General features: G+C 34.0%; 1 protein-coding gene across 1 annotated transcript in view; it reads right to left on the bottom strand.

Annotated features, from left to right (window-relative positions):
- The window catches only part of SI (sucrase-isomaltase), a 98574-nt gene that overhangs the window by 8917 nt on the left and 67520 nt on the right, over positions 1-22137 (bottom strand). The window contains exons 37-45 of the mRNA XM_042955265.1: positions 17130-17217; positions 16050-16188; positions 8436-8569; positions 6745-6779; positions 6544-6660; positions 3545-3693; positions 1334-1418; positions 1193-1249; positions 470-594 (exon numbers count right to left, since the gene is read on the bottom strand). Of these exons, the coding sequence (XP_042811199.1) occupies positions 470-594; positions 1193-1249; positions 1334-1418; positions 3545-3693; positions 6544-6660; positions 6745-6779; positions 8436-8569; positions 16050-16188; positions 17130-17217 (929 nt within the window). The remainder of the gene's footprint in view (positions 1-469; positions 595-1192; positions 1250-1333; positions 1419-3544; positions 3694-6543; positions 6661-6744; positions 6780-8435; positions 8570-16049; positions 16189-17129; positions 17218-22137) is intronic.

The raw sequence follows: 22137 nt of genomic DNA, 5'->3' as shown, positions 1-22137 counted from the left end.
CGGGCTCTGTGCTGACAGCTCAGAGCCTGGAGCCTGTTTCGGATTCTGTGTCTCCTTCTCTCTGTGACCCTCCCCCATTCATGCTCTGTCTCTCTCTGTCTCAAAAATAAATAAACGTTAAAAAAAAATTAAAAAAAAAAAAAAGATTGCCTAGGTTTGGAGTTCCTTAGCTGTGGCACAAACCTCCTACATGTGTAGCACCTGCCTCAGCATAGGCCACTCCATGTCATCCCCATGGAACTTTGGGGGCAAAGAAAAAAGCAAACATGAAGTTTGTGTCTCTTGTTATGCCTTGAGTAAAACAGACCTTTGTGTCCTACCCAAAATTCATGACACTGTGGCAGACTAACTTACAAAGTAATTTGTAAGCTTTGAAGTAGGGTAAAATCTCAGACCCCTTCCCAGTTCTTGACAATTCTGGCATGACGTATCCAAAATTTAATCTGAGCTCTGTAAACACTTCACTTACCTATAAAATGTGTTTAAACCAGGCTCTTGACATGGTAGAATGTGACCACCACGGACATGAAGGTTTATTTTATATAAAGGAGCTTCAAATTCATTAAATTTTCCTCTGACACCAATATCTTGGCCCTGGAAATGAGATGGTTGGAAGGAAAGAACACAAGCAATAAGAAATGGAATCATCAGCAATATTGGTGCTTGAGAGGTTGCGTTTTATAAATCAAATGATATACTTAATTTATAAATTAATAAAAACTCAAATACTTATTCAGGAAATCATATTGTTTAAAGCATGTACTTCTTAATTATTAATAGCTTTGAAAGTAATTTACCACTATTTGTTTTTGTGATGCTCACATGAAGAAAATGAGTGGGTTTTGAAAAGTCACAAAAGCTATTCCTGACTTTTCACATACATTATTCTTGGAAAGACTACATCACCTTTAATGATAATTTCATATATTCAATAAAGGGCAATGAACTTTGTGTGTATAATGTGCACTCTTTATGGTTATACAGTAAAATAAATCAATGTCTACATAACAAACAATGGGGCATAAATTAACTCTCTTTCACTGTGTGTTAATTTGATTCAGCTGTAATTAGCAAGAACTATCTTACTCTTTTTAAATGTAAAGTAGACCAAATATGTCCCTAAAGAAAAGGCTTGGATCAAATTGTTACTCATTTCCATTTTGTCAATGCCCTAGAATTCTTAACTACTTACCGTATGATAATCAAACCACCGAGCATCAGGGACGTAGCCTGTTACAGTGTCCCTATACTGGAATTTAAAGATATAATCATTGAAAACATATAAACCAAATACAAAACTATTTTGTGAACAAAAATGTATGATAGAACTTACAGGTTGCAGTACAGGGGTAACCATAAACGCTGGACCCCACAAGAACTGCTTGAATATATCCCAGGTTAGCTTGTCATTAAAGAACCTTGACAAAATATTCACAAATAAGTAAATCTGAATATCATAAAATAATTATTCAAATCACATTTTCCAGTATAGACTTGTGTGGACTGAAATGAAAACCAAACTATAAACAAATCAAAAACAATTCTATCAGTTAGGATTTAATGTGCAGTAATTAGCACACTATTTTATGAGTAAATCTAGATTATAACTAAATTTACTTCAAAATGCAGAGAATGTCTATAAGACCAGCTGAATGAGAAACCTCTGAAGAGAACTCATAGAGGTACAAATATTAACTGTGCCTCATAAAAGATCAACAAACTAGGAAGCAAAAGTTGTAAGTACTCTGGATGAGAATTGTTAAACAGGTGTGCTCTAAGAACCTTGATTTGGTAATTCAAAAAGATTTTGCTTATCCTACTTAAAGCTCGACTGAATGGTGCATTTAACTTAATATATTTCTGAATTTCAGATACAAATGGTTGGAAACACCAGAATCTCTTTTTCATAGTTTGAGAATAGTCACTATTAAATAACCACATTTTTTCTCTAATTGAAATGGAATTGCACATTTTTGTTTGTTCTTTTGTTTTTGTCTTGCTTTGTTGTACTATAAACTGAGATTAATGCCAAATGGGATTCTGAATTTACTCCATGAACCTCCCATGGGAACAAAAGCCCAGATGTTCTCAACAGGACAAGAGTCTGCATAGTTAATAATAATGTTTCTGGTTGGGGACTCAGTCCAGAGCTGATAATTTGACTCTGCTGGGAAGTAAATAGGGAGAACACAAGAGGGGAAAGTCTGGAAATAAGAGAGGCAAGATATTAATAAAATTTTATCAAAAATAAAGAATGGATTATGGTAGATAAATTAATAAAGTAACTAGAGGCTGATATGAATCTAGGAATACCTATTATTTTTTAAAACCCTATTCTGAGAACAGAAGGCATACTGATCAACTTATTATTTTGTCATTTTACCTTGTGTATTATTATTTATTTTAGTAAACATGTGCCGTATATTTTTACTGATTTATCAGTTGTGCAATCTAACAAATCACCTCACTCAATTACTCTGGTAATATAAGGTACATAAGAAGTTAAGTATGATTATTTCAAAGGTTTTTTGTACTACTTTTAATTGTGTTGTTTTTGTGACATCAGCAATCAGAATTGTCTTGTATTCGCCTTAAAAATAGAACAGGCTAAAATTTATGCAACTATGCTCCATAGAATAGAATTTCAAGATTTAATCATATATCAATTTGAGCTTTAAGAAGTGAATCCTAGGGCACCTGGGTGGCTCAGTCGGTTAAGCGTATGACTTTGGCTCAGGTCATGATCTCATGGTCCAGGAGTTCGAGCCCTACATCAGGCTCTGTGCTGACAGCTCAGAGCCTGGAGCCTGCTTTAGATTCTGTGTCTCCCTCTCTCTGCCCCTCCCCCTGTTCACCCTCTGTCTCTTTCTCTCTTCCTCAAAAATAAATAAACATTAAAAAATATAAGAAGAAGTGAATCCAAAACAATTTTCTAGGGAGAATGTTAGAACTGTTCTAGGGTATTCTATAATACGCGTCCAAATGAGGTGAGATGGTTTTCTTCAGTAAGGTGTATATATATATACCATATATATATATATATATATATTATATATATATATATATATGGTGTGTGTATATATATATATATATAATATATATATGGTATATATATATGGTATATATATGTATATATAATATATATATGGTATATATATGGTATATATATATATGGTATATATATATATATGGTAGATTTAATTAATTGCTCTAAACTTCAGTTAATCAAAGCATGATATAAAGATAATATTACTTGCCTCCATTTTTAAAAGTCAATACAATAAGTATGTAAATCTAAATTAACTCTAGGTGTACAGTAGTTATTTCTAAGTATTATTACTTTTTAATAACTGATTAATGTTTCATTTTTAATAACATCCTGATTATCAATAGACTTATTTATGTAAATGTTTATTAACTGAAAATATATACTAAAATAACAATGAAAAAGTTTCCAGTTTCAAATATTCTATACTATGAGAGATTATTGAGTACATTAAATGAAACCCATTTCTTTTTGGCAGGAAATAAAATGTGCACTTACTCATGCAGAAGGGGTCGAATAACAGTGCCACCATGAGCATGAATTTCATGCATCTGTGTATAGAAATAGGGTAATAAAGTGTATCTAATATTTAGAATATTCTTTGACATTTCAGAAAAAGTTTCATTCCAGGAAGCAGGATCTTGTCTCTGAAACAAAGCAGAATGAAATAGTCATAAGCATTTGTCCTGGTTTAAATCATAATTTTCAGATACATATTTAGAGAATGAAAACTAGAAAATAATAATCATTCATTGCCATGTGTTATATACTTTCTTACCAAAAACCTTACGCAATAATATTACTATCATATGATGGAGAAAGAACATAATATTACTATTTCAATAAGAAAAATGCAAATTATACCCATAGCTTGATTTAGTTTAGGTGAACATACGTAAAGAACAGTTCAATTTGAATAGATGACAACATAATGATAATCAGGGTGAAAAGACTAGAAAATAAATGAAATGCTGTATAAAAGTGGGTTGAAACAGGGGTGCCTGACTGGTTCAGTGGGTTAAGCATCTGCATCTGCACAGAACCTGCTTAGGATCCTCTGTCTCCTCTCTCTGCTCCTCTCCGGTTTGTGCTGTCTCTCTCTCTCTCTCTCTCTTAAAAATAAACATTAACAAATTTTTAAAAAGTGGATTGGAATAAACAGAGATACCCAGATCCTATCATGGTGACCCCCACATTATGTGTTCTCCTGAGAAATGGATAAGTTATGATATTAAAGAATTAAGATAGCAGAAAGAAAGGACCTAATTAATGCTGGATAAGGAAGAACAACATGCCCAGATATACTCTGGAATACACACTCCAGGTAAAAAGACTAAAGTTGATACTGGAAAGATTAAAAGCCTGTTAAGAAATGTTGTTGCACTTACTGGTCAAAAAATAATAGTGAAGGCGATTAGTATTTTATATTTTAATGTGTGCTGGGGAACAAACAAGGCTGCCACATAACTCTAGGGGGCAATATGTTTATGTTTTTCAGCAGACAGAGAGGGTCCTTAAGAGCTGGCCATATCTATGAAGATTCCAACTTTTTTAGATTTCAGTAAGCTTGATGTAGATTAATGAGCTTTAGATTAGAAAGCTTGAATGATGACTGGGTGTTTGTATATGTAAAAATGGCAGAAGAGGCAAAACCTTGAAAGTAAAAAGGTCCAAGAATTAAGCTATAAGATTCTATCCTTACAAGTTCCAAAGTCAAGTAAGAAAGACGCAAAGATCCTATCTGTTGCTTGCTGACTTAACTGATGTTATTTCAGTTTTAACAAGCTGATATACAAGCATTTAAGTCTAAACTATACATTAAAAAAAAAGTTAATGTTTATTTATTTTTGAAGGTGAGACAGAGCATTAGTTGGGGGGGAGGGACAGAGAGTGAGTTGGAGACACAGAATCTGAAGCAGGCTCCAGGCTCCAGGATCCGAGCTGTCAGCACAGAGCCCGACATGGGGCTCAAACTCGCAAGCGGTGAGATCATGACCTGAGCTGAAGTCGGGTGGTTAACCGACTGAGCCACCCAGATGTCCCTAAACCATGAATTCTAAATTTAATTGTACTACCTCAAAATTAAACTTAAGTTGAGCTTTCTGTTCTGCAGATTTTTATTGAGAAATACTTCTTCAGTCTTTTCCTCCTCCTCTATTTCATCTCCAAAATTCCACCTTGGAGTCTTTCACTGACTCCCTCTGTGTGAAATTCTCCCTGCCCCCCATATCCTTATATTGCTTTTGGTTTTTGTGCCCCACTAAAGTCTCCACTCTAATGCTTAAGTCACTTTATTCAAGAGGGACCTTCATAGGTACCCCTTCTAAAACAGAATCCCCCAATTTGCTGTCACTTTAGCTTGCGCTATCTTTTCTTTATATGCATTTATTTATACCTGATTATACATATATACATACACACACACATAATTGCCTATTATCTCTATCCTGCCTACAATTTATGAATCATAGAGCAGGGACATTGTAAATATTAAATAGTGGCCTCCTAATAAATACTTATTGAATAAATCCCTGTCCAGGCTTTTGATTCATCCCACTCTTCCAATATTACAGCTTTCTAAATTGCATTACTGACAGTAAGTTTTCCTGTTAAAATATTCCTATTTCATCAAGTTATGTTGTTATTGCCCAACTTTCAAATTCTTCCAAAATGTGGTCCCATACTGCCTTCTATCCTTGTATAGATTTTTATTTTCTAAAATAAATCTCCTCTATTCTAACTAAAATTTCCCAGGAGGGACACAAAGATTTCACAGCACCTGATGAGATTCACCATTCAGTTACTACTGCTAGAACCCATCCTTCAAAGAGCAGCTCTGTCTACAAGTCTTCCACGAGTTACTTTTGATAATTCATCTTTCCGCTACACTTCTTCACTAAAGTCAATATCACAAAATTAAGCTCTTAGGTATTGCCTTTAATTGTTCATACTTTTCCATAATTTTTAATACTGTCACCCCTCTTATACAAACATTTCCTTCAGACAATTTAGTAAAGTGCAGAATTGTGCCACCACACAAGAATTAGCTCTTAATTCCCTTTTCCTTTTTTTTTCTCAAATTTTTAACTCATTGTCTTAACATTTGCCTTTTAAATCTGCTCATTTTCATGCACTGATACTAGTATTTCCAAGGAGTTTTCACTTGTAATTTACTTTGAAGCTGATTTTTTTTTATTGTTCTGTCTCAGTTTGGAAGAAGTTACATACAGAAGCAGTTTTTTTTTTCCCCTCCCTGGCTATTCTAAAAGTATATAGAACAGCAGTAAGTATGCCAGCTAACCAAGTTCTAACCCTAAAGTAGAAAGAAGAGTAACCCAAAACAGAAAATTCTCAAAGTGATGGGCTCCGATGTCCTCAGTAAATGTAAAGAAGTTCATTCAAAGCAAGCACTAGAAATCAGCCAGGCAGGAGGAGTTCTATTCAAAACTTCTAAGGTTAGGAGGAAAGGAATGAAAGCACATGCAGTCATTACATACCCTAGTAAATGCAATGTTGTGATTTCTTGAGTATGGGTAAAATGCTCCAAGTTGCATCCAGCGGGCACAGAGCTCATACTCTGAGTTGTTGAAGAAACCACAGATATCTGCACCAGTCTAAAATATATTGTTACATTTAATTTCAATGTTTTTTTCTTAAAATTTATAAGTTATGAAGATAAAAGAAATACAGTTACTTACATATGAGATTCCAAAGAGACTAAATTCCATCATACCTAAAAAAAAATCAGGAAAAATTTAGAAAGTACTACATCATATATTTTGATATTTGATGATTTGATTTGTTAAGATGTTCCATTTCTTTTTTTTTTTTTTTTTTTTTTTTAAGATGTTCCATTTCTAATAACCTCTAACCTAATGAAACATTTTTCAGATTTTTAATACACCTATCATTTCCTCTTAAAATATTCATGCTATGCTATAATGTTAATGATGTAAAAATAAGACACTATGCTTCTTTGTCACTTTCAAGATGGTATATTTACAGCACAAAATAGGTATAAATACATTATAGCATGAGAATAAAATGGCAGTGTTTCTGTCTCAGTTTGGAAGAAGTTATGGAAGCAGTTTCATTTTTAATATTAATTTTATTTTTTTAAGTTTATTTGTTTGTTTATTTATTTATTTTGAGAGAGAGAGAGAGAGAGAGAGAGAGAGAGAGAGACCATGAGAACGGGAGGGACAGAGAGAGAGAGGGAGGGAGAGAATCTCAAGCAGGCTCTGCACTGTCAGCGCAGAGCTCAACGTCAGGCTCAAACTTGGGACCTGTGAGATCACGACCTGAGCTGGAACCAAGAGTTGACCATTTAATCAACTGAGCCACCCAGGCACCACCTTGGTTTCAGTTTTTAAAACTGGGGTGCCTGGGTGCCTCAGTCAGTTAAGCATCCAACTTCGGCTCAGGTCATGATCTCACTGTGAATTCAAGCCTCATGTTGGGCTCTGTGCTGACAGTTCAGAGCCTGGAGCCTGCTTCAGATTATGTGTCTTCCTCTCTCTCTGTCCCTTCCCCACTCATGCTCTTTGTCTAAAAAATAAACATAACACATTAAAAAATAAATAAAAAGCAGTCAGGCTAGTAATTTCGTTCAGAAAGGAGGAAAAGTAGAGCTATAAGCTAGAGGTACAGGAGTGATCTGTTTGGTTGCTATGTAGATGATGATTTGGAATATAATATAATATAATATAATATAATATAATATAATATAATATAAAGGCTATCTATGTAATTATTTAACCATAGGCCTCATTATTTGGAAAAAAACAAACAAATAAGAATTATCCTCATTAAATACAATCCTCTGAGATCACTTCAATAAAATAGGATTCATGTGATATCCCAGCTCTTCTTTTAAAGTCGTAACATTGTTTCCTTGAACCCTAATATAAACAGTAAAGTACTTTTAAGACTAGATCTGAAATGAAAAGTATCAATTTCCCCTTTAAAATGATAATATCTTATTTACCTAACAATTGTCAAAACGGTCTTTCAAAATTTGGTTAGAAATGTTTCATTCTTTAGCATCTATGAGTGATTCTTATTCCCTAGAATCTAGAATTTCGACCCATTTCTATTCTTAGCTCCACATGTTATTTTCCCAGCTCCTGCCCTTTTCCTGGGGAACTGAGACGAAAAGGGATGAAATTACTGTCTCAAAATAAACTACTTGGATATCATTAGTTTCTAGAAAGCATCCCAGCTCCTACTTTCTGGCACACTACATTTTCATGATGCTATTTGCCATAAAATATGATGTGAAAAGCATGTTTCTGAGAAGGACTTATAAGGTATATAAACTATTACCAGAAAAAGTGAATACTTAACAGAAAACGCAAAGGAGTAATGATAAAGATGGTGACTCACATACCAATGATTGATTTGTCCAGATTGTCCCACTGTGCATAGTTGTCTCCAAGCCAGTGTCCTCCCCATTGTCCACCAGTAGGGTATGTTGAACGAGAAATGACAATTCCTCTTTTGCCAGTTGTCTTCTGCAATGCACTAATATAGATGGAGAAGTATCTATGAGTTCTTACATGAGGTATTTTTCAGATATTTCTACTTATGAGCACTTCATTAAAAAGATGTGTTTTTTATGGTGTCTTTGTTATCTCTTATTACAACTAGATTTATAAGTGAGTCTTCTTTCATTATACTATAAAATTCTCATAGACATAAAGGACATTTTTCTTCCCTTCCAACATTTATCAGACTGACATGCCTAAGTGGCCTTTATTTGTTCAATGAATACAAGTTAAGTCAACTATTGAAGTTATCAAATCAGGTAACTAATTATATCTTAAGTTTTCTGAATGAATTCATTTAATTCTACTTAAATATGTTCTCTTGAATACGCTCTAACTATTGATTGCTCCAACCCTTCTCAATTATAGCTTGTCAACACTTAATCTCCACATTACTCAACAGAGAATCTTTGCTATAGTATTCCCTGTTTTAGAGGGTAGATTAAAGGGAGTGAAATTTTGGGTGGTGAAAATAAAAGTAGTTGTTTTATTTCAAGCACAGAATCTATCCAAGCCATATCTCAAGAGAATGAATTTTACAAATTACATTATATTTCTTTTTGTTCTCTCCCCTCCTCAGTCTTGGAACAGTGACTTTAATGATTTACTATTCATTTTGAAACATATTCTAGTGCTAAAAATAATATAATAATGTATTATTTTACATTATATGCATCTTTCTCTCTCTCTGTGTGTGATACTATAAGAGCATCTAAGGTAGAAAAAAAATTCTACTATTATTTTTTTGAGAGAGAGTGAGTGAGGAAGAGGCAGCAGAGAGAGAGAGCAGGAGAATCTTAAGCAGATTCCACGTTCAGCCTGGAGCCTGATGAGGAACTGGATCCTACAACCCTGGGATCATGACCTGAGCAAAAATCAAGAGTATGATGCTCAACCAGCTGAGTCACCCAGATGCCCCGAAAAATTTTCCACTATTAATTGGAAGTAAAATGTTTATTTTTATATTATTTGAAATCAACTGCATATGAATAGAACTATTTCAGGAAAAAAATTCTTCAAATACCTAATTAGGCAGACTTTCCAATCATTTTCTTATTACAGCATGGATCACAGTGTTTGTACTGATTGCTTCATATATAAAGTTTCTTTAATGAGACCCTGAAATTCCTGATGTTAAAGATAATGTCTTAATCTTCTTTGTACTTTTTACACCTAATACAGTCTTAGCATATAATAGTAACTCAAGAAGTTTTTGGATTAATGAATTTCTCCAATCAAAGTTACAGAAAACTGAAAGTGTTTTCAATGGACATATGATACATTGAACTATCTGTTAATAATAAACACCATATTGTATTTGCTAAGTTAAAATTTCCTACTTGTATGTATGTCCATCTTTACAAAGATCAATAAGAAAATCATCTTCAGTGCTTAATATTCTATAATAAATATAAAGGATCAAGTCTATGTAGGTACATTAATATATTTAACATACATTACATATATTTGCTGACATTTCACAAGAAATGACTGATTACTGGGGCACATGGGTGGCTCAGTCAGTTAAGCAACTGACTCTTGATTTTGGCTCAGGTCATGATCTCATGGTTCTTGAGTTTAAACCCTGTGTCAGGCTCTGTGCTGACAATGTGGAGACTGCCTGGGTTGGGTTTCTCCATCTCTCTCTCTCTCTCTCTCTCTCAAAATACATAAACTTAAAAAAAATGAATGATTATTGATGTAGAGAATAAAATATCATATGATCAATCTAAAAATATATGTGAAATATATATTCTAATTTTAATTAATTTGAAAACAAAATTGATTTCATTTAACTAATAAAAAAATTATCTAAAGGGATAGAACTGTCCCCAATTTTTAACATTCAAGAAATATATATTCTTAAAGAATTTCTTTTTTTCTGCTATATGTCTTACTTTTGCAAAAATTATTTACTTAGGCTTTAAATCGATAACTGAGCATATGCCTTATTAGATATCTGACTGAGAAAAATTCTGCATTGGGTATTTTTATAATAATTTTCTCCTAAGGAAGAGTTAACTTCTTACATTAGAAGAATCTTCTCTGTAACCCTTCAATGAATTGAGAACAAAACTTTGGGAAATACTTGCTGCCACTAAATATATAATTTAAAATCCCATCACTATAAATATTTTCCAAATATTTTTGACATGTTCTAATTTTAAAAATGGTTTAGTCATAATGAATTTAGCTCAATTTAAAAAAAAACACTTTTCACCTGTAGGACAGTTTGTCCTTTGTTACCGCTTGATTTTGAAAAATTTAGCTAATACAAAGGATTGCAATGTTGTGTTATGGAAATATTTTTATTGTATGTTTTTAGTCACCTACATGAGCACTTTTTTGAAAAGGATTTAAAAACTTCTAAATATATCTTAAGTTACTGGGAAAAAATCTTTCTTAAAAAATGAGTTTTAGTATTTATATTATATTATTACATTATATTATATTACATTATATTATATTGCATAGAATATATAATTAAGCCTTCTTAAAAATGATTTTTAATATATATTATATACAATATATGTATATATCCATACATACATTGTATATACATGTAATATATATGATATATATTACAAAAGTGGATAATGTGAAAGGAAAATATTAAATTGAAACTTTTAAATATATTTTAAATCTTCAAAATGAATATATTTATTTTCACCATGGGTACTAAAGATAATAATTTGAAATTATTCAATTGGCTATTGTTTTAATTACTGATGAAATCAATTGATAACTATACTCCAGATACTTCTGTCTCTGGGTGGCATTAAATTATTTTAGAATATTGACCAGTGTTGCTTAGAGTAAATAAAGTTATTGCAGGAGTATTTTTCTCAATATTTATTTAAACAAATTCATTGAAAACTAAAGATATTTTATTGAATTACTTTTTAGAAAGCAAATAATTCAGTATTATATATTTAATATCCATTAGAAATAGTAATGTACCCATTTCTGAAATATTTCCATTGTTTTTGAGTGTATAATAAAATTTAAATTTGAAATTTCCGTAATTGAGAAGATAATGTGAAGGGCTAAACCATGGAAATAGCTTTATGGATTCAGATCTCAATTTTTTTTTTAAAGTTTATTTATTTACTTTGAGAGGGAGAGAGCCTGCATGAGTGAGGGAGGGGCAGAGAGAGAGACTTCCAAGCAGGCTCCACACTGTCAGTGAGCCTTGGGGCTTGAACCATGAGATCTGGTATCGTGACCCAAGCTGAAATTAAGAGCTCAGACTACTGAGCCACCCAGGTGCCCCAGATCTCAATTTTTTAAATAAGCATTGACACCAGCTACATCAATGTTCAGCTCAGCCATATTAATCAGAAATTAATGTCTAAGAGACATATGTCCAGTATCTATTCCAATGACTAATAGCTAATTAACAGAAACTTACAGTTGTAAACAAGAAAATGTCAAAATTATTGGAAGGGCGAGCTATATTGTGTTTGTTTTTATCTACCAACCTTATTTTTTGTTAAAAAATAATTTACAAGAAGCCACTTCCTATAGTACATAATCCTCCCAAAAAAGCACCTTTATTTTTCCAGTTAGATACATTAAACATAGAAAGAAGTAGAATATGATGTTGTAATTTGCCATTTAACCCAGTCTATAGAAATACCTAAAAAAATAACTTGCAATTATTGATTTTTACTCCATTCTAAATTATGATTACAAAAATCTGTGGCATTTATTTAAAAATTGTATCTTTAACACCACCTGAATTTCCAAAAGGAGACAGAAGATTTTGATTTTTCTGTATCCTTTCTAATGAAAAAAAATGTAGTAATCTCTAACATCATTCCAGGTATTTATTGAAGTTGAAAATATGAAATATATAGTCATATAATCATTGAATAATTCTCTCAAATACGAACACACACTTTGAGGTAGTTTTTAAAGTGTATTTATTTATACATTTGAAGCATAGACTTTGCTTGTTTCAGTGCAAGATTGAATTTTAAATAATAAGAGAGATCTATTGAAGACTGAAAGTTTTTGTATGGCATTTACATATGAAACTTTTCATTTGCAACTGGTAGCCAAGGTCCTTCCTCTAAGACCCTTTACAATTTCTCAAGCTGATTATTTATCTTCTGTTTCTGAATCCCCTCATTGTATTCTTTCCTTGCTTTGCTTGTTTGTGACATGTTTAGTGAAGAGCACAGTAGCAAGAACTAGTTGAATGTCAAATGTGTACCATTTTTGAAAGACACAAAATGAATCAAAAAAGGAAACAATAAAATGCTACAGTCTGGATAACATAAAGAAACGCATTGTTTTAATCCTTTCACTCTCCTCCAATGGTAAATAAAAAGTCTTTACTATCCATCCTTTGCTTCAGTGTAAATATAATTTACTTATAGCATCCTTTTACATTTGTCAAGGTCTTTAAAAATTTGACTATATTTAATCTCTAAAATTTCTGAAGGAGAGTTCAATATTTTTTTTCTAATATTACTGCAAAAAATAAATATTAAGAAAGTATCTAAAACATATGAAAAGTCTATGGGTATGTGTAAACTGAGCTATTTAACTCAACATTTAAAATTTATTAATCTGCTTAATTTAAATAACAAATGAAACATTTACTGAAAATTTTATGAACTAACACTTTAAAGAAATGTATAATGTCTTTTTTTTTAAATTATTTTTAACATTTATTTATTATCGAGAGACAGAGAGACACAGAGCATGAGCAGGGGAGAGGTAGAGAGAGGGGGAGACATAGAATGTGAAGTAGGCTCCAGGCTCTGAGCTGTCAGCACAGAGCCCGATGCGGGGCTCGAACTCACAAACTGCGAGATCATGGCCTGAGCCAAAGTTGGTCACTCAACCGACTGAGCCACCCAGGCGCCCAAGAAATGTATAATGTCTTTAAATCACAAAATGTTCTTTGGAAGATTGTATTGATCTCTTCCTCATAATGTTTGCTATTTAAGAGTAAAATGTACTTTCAATATCCCTAATTACCTTTGAATATCAACTATTTAAAAATTTACCTGCATGTCTCTAAATTTACTAAGCATCTTCCAGTGTGTTAGGAACCATAAAACGTGTTCCCAAGTTCAATTCACTACCTCAGTGAATAATTTTTTTTTCAATTTCCTTTAAACTACATAGTTTGATCTCAAAATGTGTAAGTTTTGCCAACAGGATTATCAGTGAATTCTCAATATTTTTGTTCTTTTTAATATCTTTACTTTATGATAAAATGAGGTCAGCTGAAGATTAAAAAGTGAGGATAAATGTGTTCCAAAATTATGTTCCAGTAAGGTTAATCTAAAGAAGCATTTGTTCCAATAAAAAAGCATCGTAGGGGCTCCTGGGTGGCTCAGTCAGTTAAGTGTCTGACTTTGGGTCAGGTCATGATTTCACAGCTCATGAGTTCAGGCCCCACATCAGGCTCTGTGCTGACAGCTCAGAGCCTGGAGTCTGCTTGGGACTCTGTGTCTCCCTCTCTCTCTGCCTCTCCTCCACTCACAGTCTGTCTCTCTCTCTGTCTCTCCAAAAATGAATAAAAGCATTAAAAAAAATTTTAAAAAAGCATTGTAAAGACCAACTTGTTTACTCTTAAAAATGACATTTCCTAGTCTTTCTACATGATTTTAGTGTCACTACATTGGAATTTGGTGAACAAATATGTGGTAGTTCATTCATGTAATAATATCTTAAACAATTCACCTCTACCTGGTTGAAAAAGTTTGGTGCTACAAATAAGATAAGCATGTTTCACTACGTGAAGAAATATTACTCATACTCTTTACTCCAAAATGCTTTTCAATGTGTTTTACCAACTACAGTTATATACTAGAGCTGTGTTTTTCAAATCTAGATGCACATTGGTACTACCTGGGAAAATTCTTTAAAATTCAGATCTTAAGGGACACCTGGGTGTCTTAGTCAGTTGAGTGTCTGACTTCAGCTCAGGTCATGGTTTGTGAGTTCGAGCCCTGCATCCGGTTCTGTGTTGACAGCTCAGAGCCTGGAGCATGCTTCAGATTCTGTGTCTCCCTCTCTCTCTGCCCCTCCCCTGCTCATGTTCTGTCTATCTCACTCTCAAAAATAAATAATCGTTATTATTTTTTTTATTCAGATCTTAGGCTGTAGTACAAACCAATTAAATCAATACATTTATTAAAAATCTCCAGGTGATATACTGTGTAATTAAGAGCCAGTGACCTAGAACTGCACTGTGTAGTATGGTGCACATTAGCCACATGGGACTAATTTAAATTTAAATTTATTAAAATTAAATAAAACTTAAAATTCCTTTCCTGAGTCACAGTAGCCATATTGTTCAACAGCCTTATATGGCTAGCATATACCATTTTGGACAACTCAGAATTATAAAACATTTCTATCATTACAAAAAGTCTTATTGGACAGTGCTAATAAAGACTTGATATTCAAAGGATGGTTTGTGTTCCATTATCACCGGCCTCATATAAATGTTTGTTTAATGTGGACATTAAATAAAGTTCACTTATACATATTCTAATTTGCTAATATTGGACTTAACTGATTTACCCTAACTTATTTATTTATTTATTTATTTATTTATTTATTTATTTATTTATTTATTTTTAATGTTTATCTTTATTTTTGGGACAGAAAGAGACATAGCATGAGCAGGGGAGAGGCAGAGAGAGAGGGAGACACAGACTCCGACGCAGGCTCCAGGCTCTGAGCTGTCAGTGCAGAGCTCGACACCGGGCTTGAACTCGTCAACTGTGAGCTCATGACCCGCGCAGAAGTCGGACGTTCAACCGACTGAGCCACCCAGGTGCCCCATGATTTACCCTATCTTTAATGCCTTAATTAATGACATCAAACTATACATTATTTACTCATTTATACATTCACAACTATTTATTGCATACCAATTATTTGTTAGGCACTGCCACTATGAGCTAGGAAAGATCAAAATAACATTGTTTAGGATACCTTTTGGAATAGGATGAAAATTTAAAGCAATGATAAATGATACAGATGAAGAGAGAAAGAGAGAGACAGACAGAGAGACAGAGAGAGACACACATAATAATTCTTTTTTTTTAATTTCTTTTAATGTTTATTTTTGAGAGAGAGAGAGGCCCCCTGAGCATGAGCAGGGGAGGGGCAGAGAGAGAGGAGACACAGAATCGGAAGCAGGCTCCAGGCTCTGAGCTGTCAGCACAGAGCCCAATGCGGGGCTCAAACCCACAAATTGGGAGATCATGACCTGAGCCAAAATCTGATGCCCAACCAACTGAGCCACCCAGGTGCCCTGAGACACATAATAATTCTAAGTGTCATAAAGGACCAAGTAAGTTACAGAGAACATTGGGTAAGAAATTGCTACCAGAAAAGGTCAGCAGGGAAGAACTCTGAAAGTAGGGAACATTAATCTAAAAGATAATAAAGAGTCAAAAAAGATAATTATAAACACCACTTACTCATAGGTAGGTTTCATTTGTGACCATCCATATAGATTGTGAACATCATAATGCAAAACGGATGATCCATCACTAAGAATCTGTTCAGTTTCCATACACATAGTTCTGAAATGTAATCCATTTGTTCTTTTTGTGATTTCTGGGGAGAACCAATGGGAAAATATTAATATATTATAAATTACCCTATATTTGAATGTCTAAATAATAGCTATATATTCTTTTGGCAAAAATATTAACCATTGTTTTAAAATAATATTGTTTTTTAATCATTTGTACACTTTGTCTCTGCTAATTAAAGTGAAAAATAATCTGTAATTATAGCTGCACTTATACCTGTAACTGAAAAATCTGTGAAAAAATTTACTGTATTCAGCAACACAAATATTATGAATTAACATGAATTAATAAAACCCTGAAAGATAAGCATACTCCTAAATGCCTACAATATTTTATGCACTCAGATGAGACATATTGATTAAATAGATTTTGATAAAAAATCCATTCAGTAACATGAAGCCCTGGGGTTAAGAACCAGGCAATACAATAACAACATTATTCTTTGATACACTTTTTCTCAGCTAATGATGCATTTTTTTCAGAGTTTTGCCATCACTTTAGATATCAAAAGTTTACGAAGTTTACTGCCTACATAAGAGTATGAGGATGAATACTGAGCAACTGGACCGTTCTCTCCTGGGTCAGGGACAACCAAAGAAGTACTGTTAGTATTGTTTCATTTTTTCCTAATAAACAACAATTTAGAAATAAATCTTTTAAAAGTGTTTTTTTTTAATCTTGAGGAATACTGACAATTTTCCAATCTGGGAAGGTTCTTAAGAAAATCAAAGTAACAATTTCAAACATGCATAGGAATGTGTACATATAAATAAAATACGTTTCTTGATTTTTCTTTTCAAAATAATGTTAAATAGTATTGGGAATGGGTTGAGGTGTGATGTGAGTCAATGTGTAGATGGGTAGTGTGAATTGGGAATGTGAATCCAGTTCCTTACATCATAAAGTATATAAACCCGATTAATAAATAGCAATAACATCAAAAGTGTAGCAACAAAATTGTACCTGGGACATAAGGTGGATAATTTAACTCTTTATTTCTGCATTGATTAGTAACTGTTCCATGTACAAAACTGGATGGTTCATTCATATCCTAAAAAAAGAGAGAAAAGTAAACAAAAAATAAAGTAGAGCATATATTCTTAAAGGAACTAATTCAGAAAACCAATAAATTAAAGCAGCATGTTTGAGTAATGGCACATTTACCGTTCTAAAGCAAAAATATAAGACATCTCAATATTAAAGAGTTAGTTTAGCTCAGTGTTTCTCTTTTACATTTCATGACTCCTTTGTAAAACATAAAATGTCTTACTCTTCTCTGTACATATAATACACATAAAAAAGTGAATTGTTTATTAGACATAAAATTATAGTAGTGTATATTCTCCCACGTCCTCTCCTCTCCTGCCCCAGTGCCTTCTATCAGTTGCTTTTGAAAAACAAAACAAAACAAAACAAAACAAAACAAAACAAAACAAAACAATGGTTTGTGGCTTTAAAACCACAGAGTATAGTTTATACATACAGAAAACTTTTATTTATTTATTTATTTATTTATTTATTTATTTATTTATTCGTTCATTCATTCATTCATTCATTCATTCATTCATTCATGTTTCAAGTATAGAATTTAGTGATTCATGACTTACATATGACACCCAGTGCTCATCACAAACAGTGCCCTTCCTATAACTCATCACCTATCACCTATCCCCTAGCCAAACTCCTCTTCAACAACTCTCCATTTGTTCTCATAGTTAAGAGTATGTTTCATTGTTTTCTTCTCTCTCTTTTCCCCACTATGTTCAATTAGATGGAATTTTATGTACAGTGATAGAGGTGTTTTGCATATTATTTCTGCTCTAGTCTTTATTATTTTTCTTCTGCTGGCCTTAGGCTTCATTTGTTCTTCTTTTTCTAGTTCCTTTAGGTGTAAGGTTAGGCCATTTTTATGATTTTTCTTGCTTCTTGAGGTAGGCATTTATTGCTATATTCTTCCTTCTTATGACCATTTTTGCTGCACCCCAAAGGTTTTGGACTGTCATGTTTTCATTTTCATTTGTTTCCATGTTTTTTAAAAATTTCTTATTTAACTTCCTGGTTAACCCATTCGTTATTTATTTGGATGGTCTTTACCCTCCATGTACTTGTGGTCTTTCCAAATTTTTTCTTGTGGTTAACTTCAGATTTCTTAGCGTTGTGGTCTAAAATTATGCATGGTACAATCTCGATCATTTTGTACTCGTTGAGGCCTGATTTGTAACCTACTATGTGATCTATTCTGGAGAATGTTCCATGGATACTCAAAAAGAATGTGTATTTTGCTGATTTAGGATGAAAAGTTCTGAATGTATCTGTTAACTTCATCTGGTCCAGTGTGTCATTAAAAGCCATTGTTCCCATTGTTGTTAGTGGGGTATTAAAGTCCCCTACTATTACTGTATTGTTATTAATGAGTTTCCTCATGTTTGTTATTAATTGATTTATATATTAGGATACTTCAAGATGGGGGCATAAATATTTAAAATTGTTAGATTTTCTTGATGGATAGACCACTTTATTATGATATGGTGCCCTTCTTCATCTCTTGTTACAGTCTTTGTTTTAAAATCTAGTTTGTCTAATGTAAGTATGGTTACTCTGGCTTTCTTTTGACATCCATTAGTATGTTAGATGGTTCTCCATCCCTTCGCTTTCAATCTTCAGGTGTTTTTAGGTCTAAAATTAACCTCTTGAAGGCAGCAATATAGATGGGTCTTGGTTTTGTATCCATTCTGATACCCTATGTCTTTTCATTGGAGTAGTTAGTCCATTTATATTCAGAGTGATTATTGATAGACATGAATTTAGTGCCATTGCATTACCTGTAAAGTTGTTGTTTCTGGAGATTTCTCTGTTCCTCTTTAGTCTTTGTGCTTTTGGTCTTTCTTTCCCATTCAGTATCCTTTAATATTTCTTTAAGGGCTTGTTTAGTGGTCACCAACTCCTTTAGTTTTTGTTTTTCCCTGGGAAACTCTCTCTTTCCTTCTATTCTGTATGATAGCCTTGCTGGATAGAATATTCTTGGTTGCATATTTTTTTTCATTATGTATAGTAAATATATCATGCCAATCTCTTCTGACCTGCCTATTTTCTGTGGAGATATCTGCTAACCTTATTTGTCTTCCCTTTAAGTTAGGGACTTCTTTTGTCTTGCTGCTTTTAGTATTTTTTTTTTCTTATCTCTATATTTTGTAAATGTAAATACATTGTGTCTGAAGTTGGCCAGCTTTTGTTGATTTTGATGGGAATTCTCTGTGCCTCCTCAATTTATAAGTCTTTTTCCTTCCCCAGATCAGCTATACTGTCTCAAATAAATGTGCCCCTTTTCTCTCTCTCCTTCTTCTGAGATTCCTGTAATACAAATTTATTATAGGGTATGTGATTAATGGAGTCACTGAGTTCCCTAAGTTTACTTTTATGATCCAAGATTTTTCTTTTCCTCTTTTGTTCAGCTTCATTATTTTCCTATAATTCTATCATCTATATCACTTATTCATTCCTCTGTTTCTTCCTTTTAGTCATTATATGCAGTTGGTTTTGAATCTTGTTTATTGTATTATTCATGTCAGCCTGATTAATGTTAAACTCTGTTATTTCTGTGGGAGGGCACCCCTGATGTCTTCTATGCTCAAGCCCAACTTATGATTGTTGCTTCAAATTCTGGATCAGGCATATTACTTATATCTGTTTTGCTTAGATCCCTGGCTGTGTCTTTTTCTTGTTCTTTCTTTTGGGATGGATCCTTCTTCTTGGCGTTTTGCATAAATCTCTGTTCTCTTCTTTGTAGGACAGCCTGTTATATTTCTTGCTCCTGAGAGTAATGGCTTTATGAAGAAGAGATTATACAATGTCCAGGTCCTGGAACTTCCTGAAGTGTCTCCAGTGTGTTCTGGTAGCCCTCTGCTGCTGTGTTATGGCTGCTCTATCCCTCAGGTCAACCCTCTGCAGAGTTCTTGCCTGCAGTGGGGAGTGTTTGGACCTTGCCCAGAGTACGGTGAGTTTTAATTAGCTGTGCTCTGATATGCTTGTTAGAAGAAACCTTATGCTATTTCCACTAGAACTGAAGATTTGCAGAACTCAGTGGCTAGGATACATGATACGTGTGGGGGTTTGTGTTGGTCTTCTTGAGGAGGGCCCTGAAGCACTGGTTCTTAGGTGCACTTGCCCTAGGAAAGCAGTACCATTAGAGTGTAGAGGGGGTGGAATTTGGTGTAAGGGGTATAGCTTGCCACTGTTGGCACTGTGCTGCATATTGAAGTTAATTCATTTTGAGGGGAAAGGTAGAGAAATGGTGCCACCAGCTACTTTGTCCTTGAAGAGGGGAGTTCATGCTTGCTGCTGTCAGGGAAGCCCTCTCAAAAGGGCAAATAATTTCCCCTCATGCATTCCAGGAATATTTCAGTTGCTCTTTTCACACTGTCTGTGTCTGGTTGATTGCCTGCCTGGAGAAGTGTAGTGCATTTGGGGCTCTATTCCAGCCACACCAGCTGAGTTTTAAAACTTTAGGGATCTGGTGTGGTGTGGACCTGTTCTGGTCTTCAGGGGGAGGGTCTCGCCATGCTGGGGTTAATGCAGGTTTGACCCAGAAGGGTAGTCACACCAGAGTGTAGGATCATGGGATTTAGAACAAAGCATACTAAACGGCTAGCATCCAGGTCAGTTGCCCTCAGAAGGTGTCTGAATCTATGTTAAGGAGTGGGAGAAAGAAACAGTGCCCACCAGTTCTTTTATTCCCAGATAAGTAATGCCATCTTTCTCAAATGTGCTTCATAAAAAAGGGAACAGTCTTTCCCAGTGCATTTTAGGCAATTCTCAGATCACACCATCTTATCTACCGGCCATCTCTCCAGGAGTAGGGCAAGGCCCTCAGGGGTCTATCCCAGCCACGCCATGGACCTCAAGAGTTCCAATCATTGAGCCCCAATGGTTGCAAAAACTCATAAAAATTAGCCCCTCTCATTTTCTAGTCAATGGTTTAGGGGAAGTGTTTTCCTGGTGCAATTCCCTGTGCACTCCTCTCTCTCTTGCCTTTCTCCATGACCAGGAATCTCTCCTCTCCACCACACCTATAATCCATTTCTCTCCCTAACCACGACTTTGCAACTCTTACTTTCCATAATGTGGCCACTTCTCTACCTCCACTTGTGCAGTTTGCTCTGTCAGTCCTCAGATTGATTTCTTGGGTATTCAGAATGGTTTGATATTTATCTAGCTGTTTTCAAGGTATGAGGCAAGTCTAGGATCCTCCTACCACTCCATCTTACCTCCCTCCTCTCTTACTATCAACATTTTATTTTTTTTTTAATTTTTTTTTAATGTTTTTTTATTTATTTTTGAGACAGAGAGAGGCAGAGCATGAGCAGGGGAGGGGAAGAGAGAGAGGGAGACACAGAATCTGAAGCAGGCTCCAGGCTCTGCGCTGTCAGCACAGAGCCCGACGCGGGGCTCAAACTCACAGACTGTGAGATCATGACCTGAGCCGAAGCTGGACGCTTAACCGACTGAGCCACCCAGGCGCCCCTCAACATTTTAAATTTACACCTAAAATTAGCAGATTGTTTGAAAGATAATTTTTGCTAAATTTGTAAGAGATTATGATTTTTTGTACCAAAGACGGACAGTTGTGTGAGATTTATTACTACACTGAATAAAAATAAAATAAATGTTTATAAACATTTGTGAATAGTTAGAAAGAGTTTATTTGATTCATTGGTGTAAGTAAAAATGTTCAGGAAATAGCATCTATATACATAAAGTAAACTGTTAACACTGTATTTTAACTGTCCTTTACATATGGAAAGGATTTTCTTTTCTATGGAAAAATGAGTGGGCTAATTTTTTTACTTGAAAGAGAGAGAGAGAGAGAGAGAGAGAGAGAGAGAACACGAGCAATGGATGGGCAGAGAAGGAGAGAGAGAATCCCAAGGAGGCTCCATGCAATTAGCATGGAGCCTGATGTGGGGCTTGAACT

The sequence above is a fragment of the Panthera leo genome, chromosome C2, assembly GCF_018350215.1.
Source record: "Panthera leo isolate Ple1 chromosome C2, P.leo_Ple1_pat1.1, whole genome shotgun sequence".
In the NCBI taxonomy this organism is placed as follows: domain Eukaryota; kingdom Metazoa; phylum Chordata; class Mammalia; order Carnivora; family Felidae; genus Panthera; species Panthera leo.
Note: the sequence above shows the minus strand (reverse complement) of the source record. Positions and strands in the feature narration are given on the sequence as shown.